This window comes from Bombus fervidus, chromosome 19 (assembly GCF_041682495.2).
Source record: "Bombus fervidus isolate BK054 chromosome 19, iyBomFerv1, whole genome shotgun sequence".
In the NCBI taxonomy this organism is placed as follows: Eukaryota; Metazoa; Arthropoda; class Insecta; order Hymenoptera; family Apidae; genus Bombus; species Bombus fervidus.
In genome coordinates, this window is record NC_091535.2 from 1804131 (window position 1) to 1822231 (window position 18101).

At 47.7% G+C, this 18101-nt stretch overlaps 2 protein-coding genes across 6 annotated transcripts in view; both read left to right on the forward strand.

Moving 5' to 3' along the window:
• The window catches only part of Ubx (ultrabithorax), a 468862-nt gene that overhangs the window by 65398 nt on the left and 385363 nt on the right, over window positions 1-18101 (forward strand). Inside the window, exon 3 of one of the 5 annotated variants that reach the window (XM_072021341.1) lies at window positions 12810-12867. The exons of the other annotated variants lie outside the window; for them this stretch is intronic. Coding sequence (XP_071877442.1) covers window positions 12810-12832 — 23 coding nt within the window. The 3' untranslated portion in view covers window positions 12833-12867. The remainder of the gene's footprint in view (window positions 1-12809; window positions 12868-18101) is intronic. 5 annotated transcript variants of the gene reach the window in all.
• Window positions 1-18101, forward strand: part of Antp (homeotic protein antennapedia) — a 327690-nt gene that overhangs the window by 26431 nt on the left and 283158 nt on the right. The gene's annotated exons all lie outside the window — the stretch shown is intronic.

Below are 18101 nucleotides of genomic sequence, written 5' to 3' on the forward strand. Positions count from 1 at the left end.
CCTCTCTCCCTCTCTTTCTTTTTTTTTTTTTTTTTTGTTTTTATCACAGCCACGCGTAAATCGGCGGTAACGGCGATAAACCTGTGAAGCTGTGAACGTCCAACATTTGTTATTGCTCTCGCGTGTGAAGTTTGATATCCTCGTGTGCACACGCACATATTAATCCCTCCCGTGTAAGCATATGTATGCGCGTAGAATGCAAAGGACGATGTTACCGGTGTTGGTGGTGGTTTGGTGAATCGCGCGCATGGGGATGGGGGCTTGTGGGGGTGTAGCAGACAGAGAAACAACCAGACCGCTTTAACGGGGAGCGACAAAGACCATGGGAAGCGATGGAGGGGTTGAGTCGGTGGGGGTGGCGAGAGGTGGAATGGGGGAGGCGGGGGTAGGGCGTGCGCGCCTGCACCTCATAAACTTAAACCCTAATTAACCGGCGCTACGGCTACTGTTGCGCCCTACGTGCGTATGCTTCTCGTTCGTACACACGAACGCACTTTGTCGCTTTTCCCTCTCGCTCTGTTCTCCTCGGTCTCAGCTTCGTTCGTTCGTTCATCCGTGTGCGCGTTCGCCTGGTATTCTCTAGCGAGAGACGCGATGTTTATTGCTCGACTTCGCGTAAATTAGCCGCACCGCGAAACTATCCGGTGGCTTTCATTCGCGGTATACAGCCACTGTCTGGGCTACTGCTACCAGATTCTGAAGACGAGACAGCATCTCGGTATCGCGAGTGGATGAGCAGGTATACTTGGGGGATACAGAGAAGTTCTTCGGACGTTTTGGTAATCCCGGTGAAAATAGAGCGCTTCGCGTAGCTTCGTATACTTGAGTATATGTGTAAGACGTATGGCTTGCACAGTGGTAATTGGAACGGGGTTGAGAGTCGTTTTCGAACGAAAAACTTCTGACCGTGCGAGAAAGGGTAAAGGTAGGCTTCTGTGAATCGGTGGAAAAAATATGTACGGTTCTTATCATGGTTGGAAATACATTGGGAGTTATATCGGTCTTCTCGAAGTAATTTTTGCCCATTTTTATAAAAGCGCCAGGGGTAATTGCAAAAGTTTCGTTTCACGAACTTTTGATACGAGTTATTATCCAACTTGAAACGATTTATTTCCTCCTTTTTTAAAAGTCGCGATAACATAAAGGAGGGGGGTCGGGTGTATTTCGGGTTCTCGGCTTGGGAGAAAAAAACTCGCTTCTAGATGATGACTTATTTTCAACATGTGGCGCTGCTTGGACCCACTTGTTTTTTCTACTCGAGTAGATGCCGTGTGGTGGTATCGTTTCCGGACGATTTATTTACGATTCCAGACCCGTCTGTGCGCACTGTGTGTGCAACACTTTTGTTGACACAAGACAGCCAGCAGAATTGAGAAAGCGTATCCCGTTGGATGTTAATGAGGAATTCGGTCGTGAAACGTTCGTTGGAATCGTTCCAATCCTTAAATTTCGCCCCGTCGGATATTTTATACAAATCTCATTAATAATTCGGATAATTGTATTTTATTGAGAATTTGGGGTGTGCTTTAATAATCGAAATTTCCCCGGTAATGTTCATAATTATTTCAACGCGTATTTAGGAGCTCCATATATAGTCGGGGCAGTCCGGTCGTTTTCGTTTCGATTTTCCGACTTTACATTTTCATTATACATACTACATTTTCCTCTACTGACGGACGGTACATTTATCAGACTTTTTATAAATAGTTCATAAACGTTTACGGTTTACCGCGCAGACACAAACACGACTGCAATGCCAAATGTTTATGCGTGCCTGTGTGCGTGAGCCAGCGAATCCACGCACGCGTACTACCATGATAACAAAGCATCTTGTAAAACGGCGACTCTTCGAGCCGCATTATGCACCGAAATCGTATGATTCCAAAACTGCAAGATGATCTTTCGTTAATTTCTTCGGCAATTCGTTTTAAAACGAAAGTAGGATATTTACTTTTATTAGTATCGATGCCATTATGGCCGCCGTACACGGCCTGTCATATTCTCTCGCTCACGCACACACGCGCGCTTTGTCATGTTCAAGTACAACCGTGCCTACATAGAGACGCAAACTCGCGCATCCACGTGCTTACCTTTTGAGAGTGAAACATTCCCAAGCTAAATGTTCATGTGGCACTCGATATATTGTTAATCGCGCACTTAAGGCCGCGTCAGGCGTCGAATCGGTCATTGAAGGATATATCGCCAATGTAAATCTAATAGATAAATACGCGACGTGGGTGTATCCGAGGCAAAGGTTGCCTCCGCGGCATCCGACCTGCGCAGATCTGGCTCGAACTCGTCTCATGGCAATATGGCGACTCGAGAGAACCCAACGGGGAGCATGCTGGGATGGAGTCAAGCTTGGCACACGGCTATGAAAACCGGTCGATGAGGGAACGCGCGGGCCTATAACAGTGGTTAACGTGCCGCGCCGTGGCGCAACGATCGTGCGTGCTCTAAGCGCTCACGACGAATCGGGTGGGGCGAAAGATCAACATGGCCACCGTGTCGTCGCGGTTATCTTTTCTCTGCCGCGAATTCGGTTCAACCGTTTTTCCATTGTTTTTCACGGTATTGTTGCACGATTGTTGTCCAGCTCGCGATGTCACCGCGGATTGGACACCGACACTGGTACGTAAGTCGCCAAAAATCCCGTTGGCTTTCCATTTCGACGCCAAGTGGATATGATGGAGCCATCTTACGATTGTTCACACGTGTGCCTGTGATGCTCACCTATACGTGCACGTGCGTGTATGTGCAAGTGCATTCTGTGTTCTGAATTTAGTTTTTTGTTTTGGTCAAATTACTTCTCTTCTTTACTGCGTTTCTCGCGTGAACCTGATAATTTTGCGGCTTGATCATTTGCGGTGAACCGCATATCATTTTGGTATTTACCGATTGTGGACGGTTTAGTGTAATGCCTCTGTTGCGTGCGCGTTATTGCGCTGTTTATGCAGTTCCATTAACTTCAATGTCAATTTTACGAATCGCTAATGTTATTCAAATTTTCCAAATCGTTTTGCAATTGAATTTTGATTGAATAAATTGAGATTGGTACTGCTGTTTTGATCGTACTAGTTGCGCGTTGTCTAGCAGTAATCGTTGATCGAGTTAGTACGCTTTATTCGACATTGTTGAAAATAATATTTACAAAATTAAGAGATCCATGTAACTTAAAAAATATATTTCTCATTTTCGATTTTATAGGATCAATAAAAACGAAATAGTTTCGAAACGTGCCGCCTTAATTTGCATCGTGTATGCAATTGCTTATTCTAATTATTTTCCTTTGTAAACTACATGTGCGCCTAGGTTAGCATTTTAATTGCATGGCTATCGTTCTGTTTTCTTCGTTTTCACCATGCGAATTAAACGACGTTTCATTTAATAATTCGGCGAATGGTTTACGTACGCAGATAATTTTTGTCAAACGCGCGCCTGTCACGAATACATAACCTCGTATCTTACAAGCGTAGATGTCGCGTCTAAATGCGGGTATATCGATATTTCAAAGTAATATATCGACTTCGATAAAAGTTGCAACGGTTATGTTCGAAACGAGTAGTTAACAGAGTGTCGTCGCCATTAGATTATCAGGTCATCGTTTTCAATTGAAAAAGAAAACATGTGAATAAATCAAGATGTAAAAGTCAATTTTGTGTTGCTTCAGACTGGCGATGGTAAACGCGCACGATAATTACGACAGTACGGTTAATGATCGCGGCAAAGGAATCGCTCGAAAAATGTTCTTGCGATAAATTATCTCGACGGAAACCGGTGTCGCGCCAAGTAAGATTCCAACGCATTCCTTTTTCTCTTTTCCCTTTTCTCTCCGTTTCTTTTCCTCCTCATAATCATTAGACGACTTGCGTGATTCGAAACGATGCACTTACGGCAAAAAGGTAATCATAATCGATCTGTTTGTCCTTTCGCATTATTCGTCGATGACATTTTTACCGCGCATCGTATAATTTCCCTCGGAGGCCATTAAGCAAGCGTGTATTGGATAATAATCAACCGTTACGAAACCATCTTTCGGCAAAAGCAATTTCAACATTTCATGTCCAAGGATATCGGGCATTTTAAAAGTAATATGCGCGCAGGACATGAAAGGTGTAAAAATCCAGTATCGTAATGTTCATTGAGGTAATTGCAGGTATTTACAGAAGACATAACAATTTTCGGTTATGATGGTATTAATTGATCCCCTAATTATTTTAATGCACACGAATAAAATTCAAGTCGAATCACTCTCTTATAAAATTTTATGAAAGATAGCTTAGACAGATTTTTATAACACTGACTTTATTATTTTTGAATTATAAAAGAAGACACATAAAACGTTAGTTTAACTTCGAATCGGATTCGCGGCGTCGTAAAGACGCCATTGATTTGTTGCCGTCGGATACCTCGACTATCTATAAATTCGATACAATTCTCGAGATCTCTAACGCGTTATAATCAGACATAGCAATGTATTATTTCTTACTGTATTACTTCATCGTGAGATTATCTTTAATTCATCTCTGTTTCGTTTTCGAGGTTTTTATTTTTCACTGGAATAGAGCTATTCGTCACCGTTGAAACTAGCGCTGGTTATATTCGCGCTCCGGTGTCGAGTAAAAATTAAAGGCGATAATTAACGAGGAAACGTTTTCATTCGAGGGTAACGAGCTCGATTATAAATTAACGACCGTGTCGTGGCTACCGACGCGAAGGCGTGCGTCGCTGGGATGGACGAAAAAAAAAAAATGAATGGAAAGTGCAAGATATGGCAAATTCTGCGCGATAACGTTCAAACTTATCGACATGATGACGTGTTCTACTGATAAATAATTAACTGCCACGTAAAAGCTGTAGTAATCGTGCGTACACAGTAATCGCGCATATGCTTTTACGCTTGACCGACTTCGTCGGATTGCTGGGATGCGATTAACGTAACATTTTTTGCTAGTTTTACGCGCTTAATTAGCTACGTCGTGTATAAATAAAGTAGTAGGGACGATAGATAGTTGGCGGTATAATCGCTGTGCTGTAAAATAACTAATGAAATATAACCTGTTAGCTTGAGTAACTCTGGTAATATTTTATAACTAGGCAGAACGTTGTTTGTTGGATTTTTTTATGACTTTTATTTATTGGCACGAATCATACGCTTGTTTGATTGATTCTATTATTTTGCGACTAGGTAGTACGTTTAGTCGATGAATCTCTTTGTATTTTCTAACGTCTTTTCTATCATTTATCAAGAGGAATTATATCTTGTACAATATCTTAATTTAATTCTCCATCATCTTAACAACCTTGGCAAATTTCAAGCAAACGTCAAATCAAATTTCCATGTCGTTATCGTCATAATTATATTTTAATAATTTGTTCGTGATGCTTGTTCTAAATGCTCGATTTTGTGTTGCTTAGAACCATGCCATTTCTAACGATCGATCATCCTAAAAGATTTTCCCTTGTCACTGTCTTATTCACGTCGGCCGAATTCGAAAATGTACGCTCGTGTAAACCAGTGTGCGCATAGCTGAATACTTAACAAGCGCCCGGTGTGTTACCAATTTGAGGATTGTCGTTACAATTCCGCGCGTCCGAAATTGTACGCTTCACGATGAGTTCGGGAACTCGGTGAACGGCGGAAATCCGCCCGACCGTGTGTTTGCCCAATGTGTCGCATTTCCACAGCTTCGACGAGAGCACGACCGCGTCGGCGCGCATTAATTCACGCGTAATTCAAAGATTGATGCGCTCGGTGAAGCTACAAAAATGTTACGCGTTGCCTGCGTATTGTTAATTAGGTTTAACTCTAACACCAAGATTTGTAGTTTCTCTCTTTTCTTTCCTTTTATCCTTTGTACATTTCGTTTAAAAATTCTCGAGGTAACTCGCGTATCGTCCAATGAAACGAAGACGCGTAATGGGTAAGAGAAATGCGAGGGACGTTGCCAGATAAGAGCTAGGGCGTTCGGCTTTTCCATTGGGGTGGCGTTCACAAGGCCTGGAAATCAATTTAGAGAACGCCCGAGATAACAGGATAACATCGCTCGTAGAAATCATCGATTTCTTTCCCAACGTCTTAGATCTTTCGCAAAATGAGCGTTTCTGAACCAAACGAATCGCATTTATCGGACCATGGGGGGTATAAATCATACGCGCGTCGTTAGAAGGCCACGTAGGGATCCGTTTAGGGCAAACTAGGCGAGATGATGGGCACCTGGCCGTTTACTATGGGAAGCGTGCCCTTCTAGTCGAATCGACGCGTGATGAAGATGCCGTGATTGCAGAAAAACAATTATCCGCGTAAAAGGAGCATGTCTTGCTTGTTGAACGAGACAAAATTTAAGTGAAAGATAATATGGGGTGGTTCTGTTCCGTATGCGCAGTTCTGTTCGGAGGAGTCGATGATCAGGGGCACCGAAGCGAGGCGAATAGGCAAAGACGAGCAACGAGAACAATGGTTTAGTAACACGCGCGATAACGATCCGTATAAAAGACACCATCAGCTTTGACGCAACGTATCATCACTCTATGCTTCGTTTAAAGACCGAGGCAGCGTGTCTTTCTCGAGTTCTGGACGGCGCGGCGCCGCGATGATTGCGTTACACTTGGCGGACGAGAGCCTTCATTAACCGTTGGCGATATTGAATATCTCATGGCTTGTATACCTGCTGTCGCACCGAATAAAAAACCGCATGAGGGTAAAGGGAAGGACAAAGAAGGGGATTGAGTTAATTATCGTGTCCGCGGTGAAATCATACGGACGCGATAATTAACTCTTTCTACCGTGCCGTTTCTCTTCGACCCTCCCATTCTACCCTGCTTTTCGATCGTTTTTTGCGCGAAGACGATACTCGGTGACCGTGAGCTCGGTCTCGCTATTAATTATTATTTCGTATTAATTAAAACCCGGTTTGCGGCCGAAGCGCGCGATCGTCTAGATATATCTCGTGTATGCAATTCTTCACGCGACGCGGTTACCACGACGAGAACTCGTTGCGTGGAAAGTTAACGATCGTCGATTACATTGTTTCGTTCGGTTGCTTTCTCAGAAGAAACTCGAGAACGAGAATATACAAGTTATCGATGTTCGGCACGCCGTGCTTGCGTACGAGTCAGGTTTTCCAGCGATTGCTTACTCTTCAGATTTTTCATTGCAAACGTGACGAAATTTCGACTAGCTAGTGGAGGAGAAATGCGATCGTTGAGAGATACGCGTCGGCCTCGACACCGTTTCGAGGACGTCGAAAGACGGCCGGCTATTTCGAATCCCTGGGTACTTCTTCGCTCGAATACGCGTCGGATGTCACGAGACGCGAATAAGCTGCTCTTTTTCGCGGGAATATAAATGCGCGACCGGTGCGTCCGTTTGGCGAAGGAAGGAAAGAGAGGAGAGGAGATAGTGGTACGCGCGCGTACATATACCGCTACGACTGGTCCTCTCGCAAGGGAGAGAAACACGCGAGGTCCGAAGAAGGGCGAGTGGTTAAAGGGAGAGAAGCGAAAGAGAAACGCGGCGGAGAAAACGGGGGAGAGGAATGGAGAGAAAGATAGCTTGAAGGGGCCTTCAGGAGGGCTCTGCATTGAGTTGTAAAAGCGTTCGTTCGCTCTCGCCGCCAGGCGGCATGGTCGCTTATGTAAAGGCCGGCTACACGCCGCGTGATGAGTGGACGCTGTTCCACGAGCGTTTCTTCTTTTAACTCTTTGCTCTCGCTTTTGCACTCTTACCTGTCGTTGCTTATGTACACGAGCCACAGTGAGGCCCGTATGCGTGAGTACTCCTCGATCGGATAGCCGTGCCACGCTACATCGTCTGTGCAGCCTCTCCGCTCTTCCCCGCGTTAAGAAATTTTTTTTCCTTCCCCCTCTGTTACGATCGGCGAATCGACAACCCCCTTATTCTCGTCCACGAATGTACATCGGTTGCTCGCGTGCTCGCGTGTCTGCCATCAAGAAAACGGTCCCAGCGAACCTTCTAATCGAAAGCAGGCCCCTTTTTTTTTCGTCCTATTCTCGTCGTGATCGTCGTTGGAAGCGCGCACATGGCGCACAGTGGCGGCCAGGGCGACGCAAAACGAGTCCCGCAAATTGGACCATTCTTTCGGCCGATGAGCGATGTCGCCAGTCAAGCGCAACTTTTTTCTCGCCGCTGCTCGGGATACGCGGAAATTACTGGCTCGCTATTCGCTAACGATCGCTCGTTTTCTCTCTCCCTTTCTAGTTTCTCAAAGGTAGACCGAGGTAACAGCGAGCATTGCGTTCGTTATTACAGTGTATCGACCAAACGACTAGAAGGGTTGTACTAAACCTAGCATTAACCAATACTGAAGCGAGATGTAATTTAACGTGGTCGAATTAACGCTAGCGTACGTGACAATTCACTCGGCCAGAAGTGACCGTGAGGTCGCGTTAAGAACAGACTAGTTGGAGGTTGGAACCGTGGCGAATAGGTCGTCATCGGCGTTTCGCGAAATAGCTGGCGAAAATGTATGTCACAGAACACGGTGGCGCGATTAAGCAGCAGTTTATTGGGTATCCGATCGTGGGCATATCTATGTGGATCAGGTAGGTAAGTTAGTCGGTTGCCGGTTTGTCGAGGCGGAGTAGAGGAGAGCGCGATGACGAGAGAGACTGAACCGGTTATGGGCGAGGCCCTTCGACTCTTCGTATTCTTGTTCCCGTTGCTGGGCTTTGTGAAGGGAAGGGGATGAGAGAAGGGAAGAGAAGAAGGAAGGGAAGGTGGTGGTAGTTAGGAGAAGGGAGACGGTCGAGAAGGAAGAGGGGTATACCAAGTATGGTGGCAAAGAGGATGATGGGGTACCGAGGCTCGCGAAGGAGAGGAGCGAGGCCGAAGAGGGAACAGCAGGGTGAGCCGAGAGGATGGGATGAGGAATTCTCGTTGGCTTTCGCTTCGATGTCTTTATACGCGCGGCTCTTGTATGGTTGTGGGACATATATCTGTCTCGCGAGAGCGAGGCGCGCCGCCAAAAAATCAGATCGAGTGTAAAAATCGCATAAACTCGTCCTGGAGAGTCGAGAGCTATGTCGGCCCAGTTGGCGCTCGCTCAGAGCCTCTCTCCCGCTCTTTTTCGCTCTCTTACACTCTCTCGTTCGCTCTTTCTCTCGCTAGTGCAGCCTCTTTCTCTTGGGACCAACCGCCTTCTCTCTTTCACCCGCGTGATCTTTTTTTCTCCGTCTTCCTCTTTGCAGTCAGGGCTACACGGCCGTGCTCGCATGACTCCACCTCGAAGAGAGGCCGATCACCTCCCATATTTCCTCTTATTCTGCTTGTCTGCCGCGCGCTAGAGTTATGCGGTTTGCCGCGCTTATGAAGGATCCGCTCTTTATCGACAAGCAAAGCGTTCGGCCACGTTCCACCCTGTACCGCAGCCAACAGAGCGCACCGCGTAATAATTTCGCTTCGGATACGGATTGCCTTCTGACCGACTGTGCACGTGTTAACGCTTGACGTTAATGAAGCGGTTGGCATTAATAAGATGATATTTCACTGTTCGGCTTTTATCTCGACCTTAAGGCTACCGGTCTCTCCTGCCCGTTATCCTTTTGCGACGCGTTCCATCGGTTATGCACGAGTATCGCGTCTCCGGAAGCGATCAGTAAAATGGTAAACTTCTCCAGAAACATATTTCCTTCGTTATCGAATCTTAGCTCTGGTAGCATTTTCTAGTCGATGGTCTTTTCCAAGCGACGCGTTGGCAATCGGTTTTAGCGTGGCGCGTACGCGAAAGTAGTAGCCGTCTTATCTCTGAAATCCTAGGTGGACTGGGCTGCTCGATACGGCCATAAATCAGGGACTCGTTCGCCGACTGGCGCGCAGTTTACACGATCGATCTCACGGTACGATACGCAATTCCACGGTTTGCCAAAGGGATCTCTCGAACATTGCCGGGAGAGACTGGAGGCAATTACCCTTTCCTTGGCGACTGGTACCGAACCACGAACAAAGCCAAAGCGTGTTCGAGTATGAGTTTGTTCGTAATGGCGAGAAACGGGCAAAGAGAAGCGAGTCGGCCGGAGGCCGAAGTCGGCGGACTCAGACCGCCAGCAGGATGTACCGGAGAGCAAAGAGTGCAGTCGTTGCAATGCACCTCCTAACGAGCTCGCTTTGTTTTGCGGCGCATGCATGTGCATGCTACATGCAGGTATGGCCTGTGCGCGGTATATACGTGTAGAATATATGCACATACGGAATATAAGCGCGGTCCACATGTACGGGGTGTCCTGTCCAAATGCTGCTAATTTTCTGTAACATATTTCGCGCGATCCGTCATCTGGTTGGTACGATTTCAAGGACGTTACGATATATCTAGGGTGCACTTAAAAGTCCAGATGTCGTTCCTTCGAAAACCTTTAACGTTTTAGGCGTTTCAAGTTTTTAGAGTTCGACCGAGGCTCGCCGTCGTTTATTTCGCCCCATAAACGGGAAACGTACTCTAACTTGTTAAACGAACGAACGGAATGGAATCGTCGCGCGACGCTGGATCGTCGATCAGACTGGAGAACGTGTATAGTGTCGGACTAGGCACGGTAGAGTCGATTCCCGCTCGTGGTTGCATCAGCCTGAGAGCAGAAGGGTCGTGTTATCCTCGAATCTCTATGCAGAAGTTCGCAGTTAGGCCAACTTCTCTCGGTCCTTATTTCGCTGGCCGGCTGTGTCCTCCGGTGTGCAGGAGCGTGTGGTTATCGTACGGAGAAGAATGCTAGATCGTCTGCCCGGCTGTCCGTATCGTGAGAAGAAATACGAGGTACGTGGTCGACACCCGGTATATTCACCGTTCGAGTACATACGGGTGTATAGATAGGGAGACAGAGGGAGACCGGTTCCATACATGGCTTCCGAACGCTTCTTCTTCTTGCGCTAAGACCGCAAGAGAGACAAGCATCAGCTGCCGTTTCCCTCCACTAATGAGATGGAATTGGACGCGGCCGAGATTTTTCTAGACTCGTCCTCTCCACGGCAGCGAATCAACCGTGGGCCTCCGTGTGCTTCTGCCGCTGTTGCACAGCCCCGGCATTGCCATCTAGTTCGCGACATTCCCGCGAGCGCGACTGGCGGTGCTCTTTGATACCAATCGTTTAATTGCGTCCCATTAGCCCCAGCCTGGGGCCTCCCGTTCGCTGAATGCGGCCAGGAACGAAAGTGGCTGGTTGAAAGAACGAGGATCTGGACCGTTCCTTTCTGTTCTTTACTCTTTCCCTCTTCTCTCTCTCTCTCTCTTTCTTTCTCTCGCCCTCGTCCTCTCTCTTTCTCTCGGTCTTTGCTCACTACGTGTCCCTCGTTCCTCTGCTGCTTCCCTCGAGCTTTTCTCCTCATCCTTCTTCCACCGAGAAGCAGGTATAGCGTTGTGGATAGTGGTGACGCGGTACGTAACTGGCCATCGTCCAACTTTTTCTCGCCGGCAAGCCGACGGTTCGTTATATCTCGAGCCCGCCATTCGGGGCCCGCTACGTGATGTGACGCCGGCAGAGATGGCGACTCGTCAGGCCCAACCTACCACTTTTTCCACCCGGGTTCCTGAATACCGTGTTTCCTAAAGGCTCTCCGTCCACCTTCTCCCCATTCTCCTCTCTCTTCTTTTTTCTTTCTTTCTCTTTCTTTTCTTCTTCCTGGCTGCTGCTGCGCCGCTACCACGGCATGCATCGCAGTTTTGCGTGCGTCCACCACCATCAGCAACCGCCACCCCACGCACGCTACCCCGAAATCTTCCAATCCGCGGGCCGAACGTCGATCAAACCGGAACGGCCTCTTTTGAAATTACGCCGGCCCGTTTCGACAGCTCGTCTTTCTCCGTATTCCTCGTTAAACATGGCTATACGCCTCTACCGAAAGAAACTCTGGCTCGTTGTCCTGCCTTGCCCTACCGTCCTCGCTCATAATTACGCAAGAAGCGTTCGTTTCGCGTGCTCCAGTTGCGTTTTTCTCCCGAAGAAGAAGTTCAATTCCGACGATCATACTCGACGATGATCGTGAGGGGAATAGAAAACGGTTGGGTTACCGGTTTTCCGAGGTGGTAATGAAACGCAGAGGACTATCAGTCTTTCTAGCAGCTTCTATGTGTCGTTCCTCCCCCTTCGAGAAGATCACGTACGACTTTTTTCTTCGTCCCGCGGCGATTTTCTTTTCCACCGATATTCAACAACTTTGTTCGCCGAAATTCCCTCGAAATGCCAAGGGTAGAGCTTGACGAAGAGGCCGCGTGCCGCAAATGGCGATCGCGGTTTCGCTTCGAAAACCGCTCGGGCCTCTCGGTCGCGGCGGCGAGAGGAAGAGGCAACCAGCTTCGAGGTCCGGTTGATTTAATCGGATTGCTTCGTTTCAACTTTCGGCTCGCATTTTCTTCGTTAACGATGACGACGAGTGAGCCGAGCCGCCTACGGCATGCCGCGATAAAGCTATGCGACGTGGAACGCGTAATGAACGTACGTGCGATCGGCCCGAGCAATCTGCCCTACTTCGGTATACGTCGCATTAACTTTAACGATCTTTGAAACGGCACGACGAGAATGAAGACACAGAGAACGCGTACGACGATGCCGCGTAATCACTTGGACAAGTCGGCGTCCAACTGTGCACAGCGTTTCACTAATCGTTACCCTCCTGCTGTTACGGCTGATTACGAAGCTCCACTCTCGGCAATACGTACATATACGTGTATAAATACACCATAGAGGTGCAACGAAATCGCGAGAAATGTCGATCGGCAATATCGTTAGCATTTATTGCGAAATAATCCATCCGAATACTACTACTTGTCACTCTAATCCGATACCTTTTTATTTTGTTGCAGGTAAGCGCTCCGCTAGATCCTAGCAAAGAACGAAGAAGCGAACGTTGTCACGGTATGAGTAAGTAGCAACACCGTCTACGCTTTTCCAAATCTATATAGTCATCGCGTTAGAATAGTCCTATGGTAAACGACAGGTCCGATCAGTTTTATCATCCGGATAGTATCGTCAACTTTGCCGTTGAAACAACGATTACGATTTTAATGACTGGCGAATAAGTGGACGAAACAAAGGTTGGAATATTGTCGTCAGTCATGTAGCTCGACGAGGAAGAAAGGTCTCGCGGTAGCGTTCGGATCGCTTAGTCAGAGGGGTAGGCTTTATAAGGCGCAAGGGAACTTAGCTCGTTGGAGTCAGCAGGACGGTAGCTAGTGAGGATTTACGACCCCCTCTATCTTAGCACGGTTTCGTCGAGCAGCGCAACACGTCGGATCCCATCGGCAATGGGATTATATCGCATAGAAGGTGGCTGCTTGTATCGCATCAAGATAGGTAGATATCGCTCTCGAGAACTCCTCTCTCGCTGCACCAGCGGCAGCATCAGCATCAACAGCACACCGGCAGCAGCAACAGCACCAGCAACAGCGGTCGTGCCTTAGGCCCACTCACGTTGCATGAGTTCCGTGACGCCCCTCTCCTCCATTCCCATCCCCTTTACAACCCTCTCTTGCTTCTCTGTCCACGGCTAGCTATTCCCTCTCGGTCCTTCCTTCTTCCTTCAGCTGTATTCTCCTCCGACTTTTATTTTCCCTCGATTCCGGGAAGCATCGCGCGCACCACGAAGGCGAAGGGATAACGGGCAAGTGGTGGGAAGGCGAGGGAGGCAGGTACACGTACACGAAAGCTGTTCGAAGGAGAGAAAGAACCGTGTGCAATGCGAACGAAAGAGAGAAGGGAGTCGCGTTGTCGGAGCGAAATGAAGAGAGGCGGCAGACGACAGTGGGCGAGTGTAAACCATCGCTGTGATTTAATTGCGTCCGCCTAATGTCCGCTAGCCCTTTCGCTTCCTTGTAATTTGTCGTTTCTTTCCAACTTAACAGTCGAAATACCTATTACTTCTTGTTCTTAATTATTGTCAAATGTATAGAAAACATCTCTTCGGTCGCGTCTAATGTGCGATCATTGTGTCCGATCATTCGTATCCGAACATAAAGGTTCACGCGATATGTTGGGTTTTACCGAAACGCCTATAGGGAAAGAAGCTGAGAAACGTGCAGGAGCGTGAAACGACAGTCGAATACGGACGAGGGCGGTGGAACGATTCGTGCGAAGATCGGCACGTAATAAAGACATTTTCTTCGGGCGCATCACCGCGGATCCCGAGTTAATTAATGCCGGCCGAAGACGTTGGATCTCTGTCCGCGGGGTATCGCAATATAAATAATAATAATTTGGCCGAAAAATGCCGGAACATCCCTCCGATGATTATCTGCTCGTAAATTCCGGCATAAAGATATCGCGAGTAAATTGCGAGCTGGCGCGGAAGGGTTTCGAAAGAGGAGTTCAGGGAACACGAAGATCGAAGGGGTTGGGTTAGGTAGACCGGGTGTGAGGGCAAGGGACGAAGACCGAAAGGGATAGAGAAAAGAGTCGGGGCTAAAGAGAAGAAAGAAAAGATGAAAGAAGGTGGACGCGCGCACGCACAAGCGGTACCACGAAGAAGAGAAGCGTTTGACCGGGGCTCTCACTTCACGCTCGGAAGTATTGCGGCGTGGCTCCGGTGGTTATTGCAATATAGACGGGGCGGTAACAGACCAATCACGTGCCGGCTACTAATTTGCTCGACTCAAACAGCTGCCGTTCTACCGCCTATGCGAAAGACCCGTGCGTGGACCCTTTGGCTTATTCTTTCTCTTCGAGTATATCCTACCTCCGATCCTCGATCGAGGATTCGATCCCCCTTGGACTCATGCTGCGATATTCGATCATTCCCCTGGCCTTCCTCGCCTACGCTTTTCGTGCTCTTATTCGATTCTTCTCTTCGATCCTTTGCCATCTCCTCCGATCCTCCCCATCTTCGTCCTCTTCCTTCCTCTTTTCGCTTCAACTACCCACTGCCTACCCGCTAGCCGGACAAAACATTTCTTAATTGGGTTTCGTTCAGAAAGAACGTCCATCCGACTGCGCTTCGGAGGTATCCTCGGCTGGATCGGCGGAACGGCTTCTGCCGTTACCGCTCTCTCCGTGCTTCTGTCGTTGTATCGTGCCCTTTCTCTCTCTTGTTCTCTCGTCACAATTATTTATTTCCCTCGGTTCTTCCAACGTATCCCGAATCTTCTACCTAAGTTCGAGACGACGTATGTATTTACGCGAGTACTGGCAAGTACTTCTGTAAGTATTGTACTTATACGACGTACCAGGCGATCGACGCGCGTCCATCTAATACAAATACGGAGGGCGCGCACGAGGACTAAGCTGGTTGTTCGCGTGATAAGGAACAACCGTTGCGTTTGTGGGATTGCGATCGCTCGGTTGGTCGACCGGTCGCTGGCTGCTGGGCCCGTAATTCTATAAATAAGCGGTCTGTAGAAATCGTAGGCTCGGAGCGGTCGACAGTCTATATAGCGTATAATGCTGGACGTCGCGCGATATGTTAAGTGGCGCGTTGATCGCCGAGTTGTTGCTCTCGAAACTGCTTCGTCGCCGCTCGCAGCTCTTGGAAAAGAAGGGGAACAGAAAAGAGAAACTTTCATCGCAACAACGATACATTATTATAATTTGCATGTAATTACAGGAAGACGTGTAATTACTCCGCTTTACGTAGATTACAAAATACGCGTTGAACGGGTAAATAATTGCCCGTGAATGTTGACTGCGCATTATCAATGATTGTTTCCCGTGCACCGATAGGCATCGCAGTCTACAGCAGCTTTACTTACTACGGCTGGAAATTCTTTTGCTTTTATTTCCAGCCCGACTATATACCCGCGTGCTCCCGCCATTATTATAATCGCATATCCTTGATGCTTATAGTCGACGTGCCGGTGCAAAAACATTTCGTCTAGACGAGAAAAATTTTCACCGCTTTCCTTGAAACGCGTTCCCTCTCGTTCGAGAAACGATCGCAGTTTGTCTGGTGACTCGCGTGTTCTGCAACTTTCGATAAGTCGTTGCCGCGTATATGAGTCACGTGTCGGTCGTCGGATGTCTCCAGCTTTTGCAGAAGGTTCGCGATTAACGGCCACAAACAGTTGCGCGTCGTAATGCCCTTATAATTCAGCAGGGCTGACAGTGGTAGCTCTTGCGGGTCGTGAGCCCACGCAACCAGAGTCGCGTGAATAATAGTGGCAGGACGCGACTCTCGCGATATAATGAAATGCCGAGGCAGAGGGCTGCTTTCTACTCGCTTGTGAACGATCCTCGGCCCTCTATGATCTGTATAACGTGTCCCTACCTTGACCATACCCAATGTTCGACTTCTTCTCGACCTTTGCCAATTTATCTTTCCTATTCTCGTTTATTCGTTTATCGTTCTTTTGAAGCAATTCGAAATCAGAAAATAATAAATACCCTGTCGTTAAAAGGTGTATCGAGATACGTATTATTACGATGTCAATCGTAGAAATTATTAATCCTCGACTCGGCGATCGCAATGTTTAATGTAGTACTTTAGTGTTGGAAATTGTAGGTCGCAGAACGACCGTAAGAAAGATATCAATGAACGATGAAACGTTTTTCTGTCTCGTTCAATGACGTATAATGATACACGAAGCTCGAGCTTGACGATTGCCTCGATCAATCAGACACGCCATTCCAAACGAATAATGTGCCTCATTTTGATTCCACGCTAGCAACGCAGGATTAATTAGATTCTAGACCGGTAGACAGCATGTTAGTCGTCGGCTGGGTGCAGTGGGACGTTCGATAACAGCTTCATTCGTTCAAAGGCATTCCAGAGAGTACGGTAAATACCTGACTTAGTCGTCGGTGTTCAGCAGGGCTCTTGACACCACATTTTCTCGGCCGGCGAACTCTATGACTAGCTTTCTCCTTTGTTCCGCATAGCTTTTTTCCTTCATCCTCGCCTCGTTCTTTCTCCTTACAGTACGACGTTCCTTGCATTGTTTCGCAACTTTCTCCCGTATTTTCGATACGCTGCGCGCCGGCACACAGGAATTCGTGAAACGAAGGGACAAAAAAACGTGGTACAAAGGAATCTTATTTATGGGAGATAGGGCGCGAATGCAAGTACGTTTCCGTCTCTCGACGTCCTTCGTTTCCACGGCGCGTGTCCTCCGGTTCTTTCCATGATCATCCCTTCAAGTAGGCTCGGTATACGATACGTTGAACGCAAGGGAAGCGTAGGTACATTTGTTGAAACGTAGTAATTAAGTTTTCGTTACGCTTGTATTTATCGTTAGGGTATAAATTGGTTTTAAAATTCGAGAGCCCGCAACGTTTTGCCGATGCGAAAATGAACGTTTCATAATTTGAAGATGCCGTTACTTTCGGGAACGTCAGGCACGTACTCGCGGACGTCGGTAATCCAATAGCGGCATCGATCTTCCGGACGCTCGGACCATTAGACTCGACGTCAGTTTATTGGTCCACATATCACGCCATCGCCCAAGAGGATTCCCATCTCTCTCTTAACCTTTCCCCGACGCAATTTGATTTCGCTCTAATTACCGCTTCGGGTAATGTTTCTCGCGTGCACACGGGAGCATACTCGACGGAATAAATTCACCTGCCGGAAATTCGACGGCGATTAACATAATTAGGCCAATAGCGTCGCGATCAACCACATAAATTTCTATCCTAGCCTGATCTTGCTCGCACGAGCGCAAGCACACGTCCGCCACGATCAACTCGAATGTTTCCTCGGCCAGCAAGCCATTCGAGAGAGGCATTATATATCGGTTTCTAGTAGGTTTCATCGAACGGGCGCGATCGTTCAGTCAAACGCGCCCCGGTATTTCGGTTGCGCTTCCTGAAATATAGCCAATCTCGAGAATGCTCTTGTCTGACTTTAGATCCCCCTCCTCCGATTCGGTTCGCCCTCTGTTACCGCAGGAACAGGGCTGACGGTGGCATAATGCCTCGCCGGATATGCAAATCAATCCCGCAGTTTCCAATGATTTATTCAGCCTGTGCAATTCGTTTAAGTGTATCCTGATTCCATTTGGATTAGCCAGCCATTTTGGTTATTTGCAGCAGTCGAGCTTTTCGTACTGGTTGGCGCGCTAGCGCCTCCTCCGAACGCTATTCCTCGTTCTCTCTTTCGCTATCTTGCTCTGCTCTAGTCTGCTCTCCTATGCTCTGTATCTGCGAATCGTGTTCGTTCATTTGTCCCG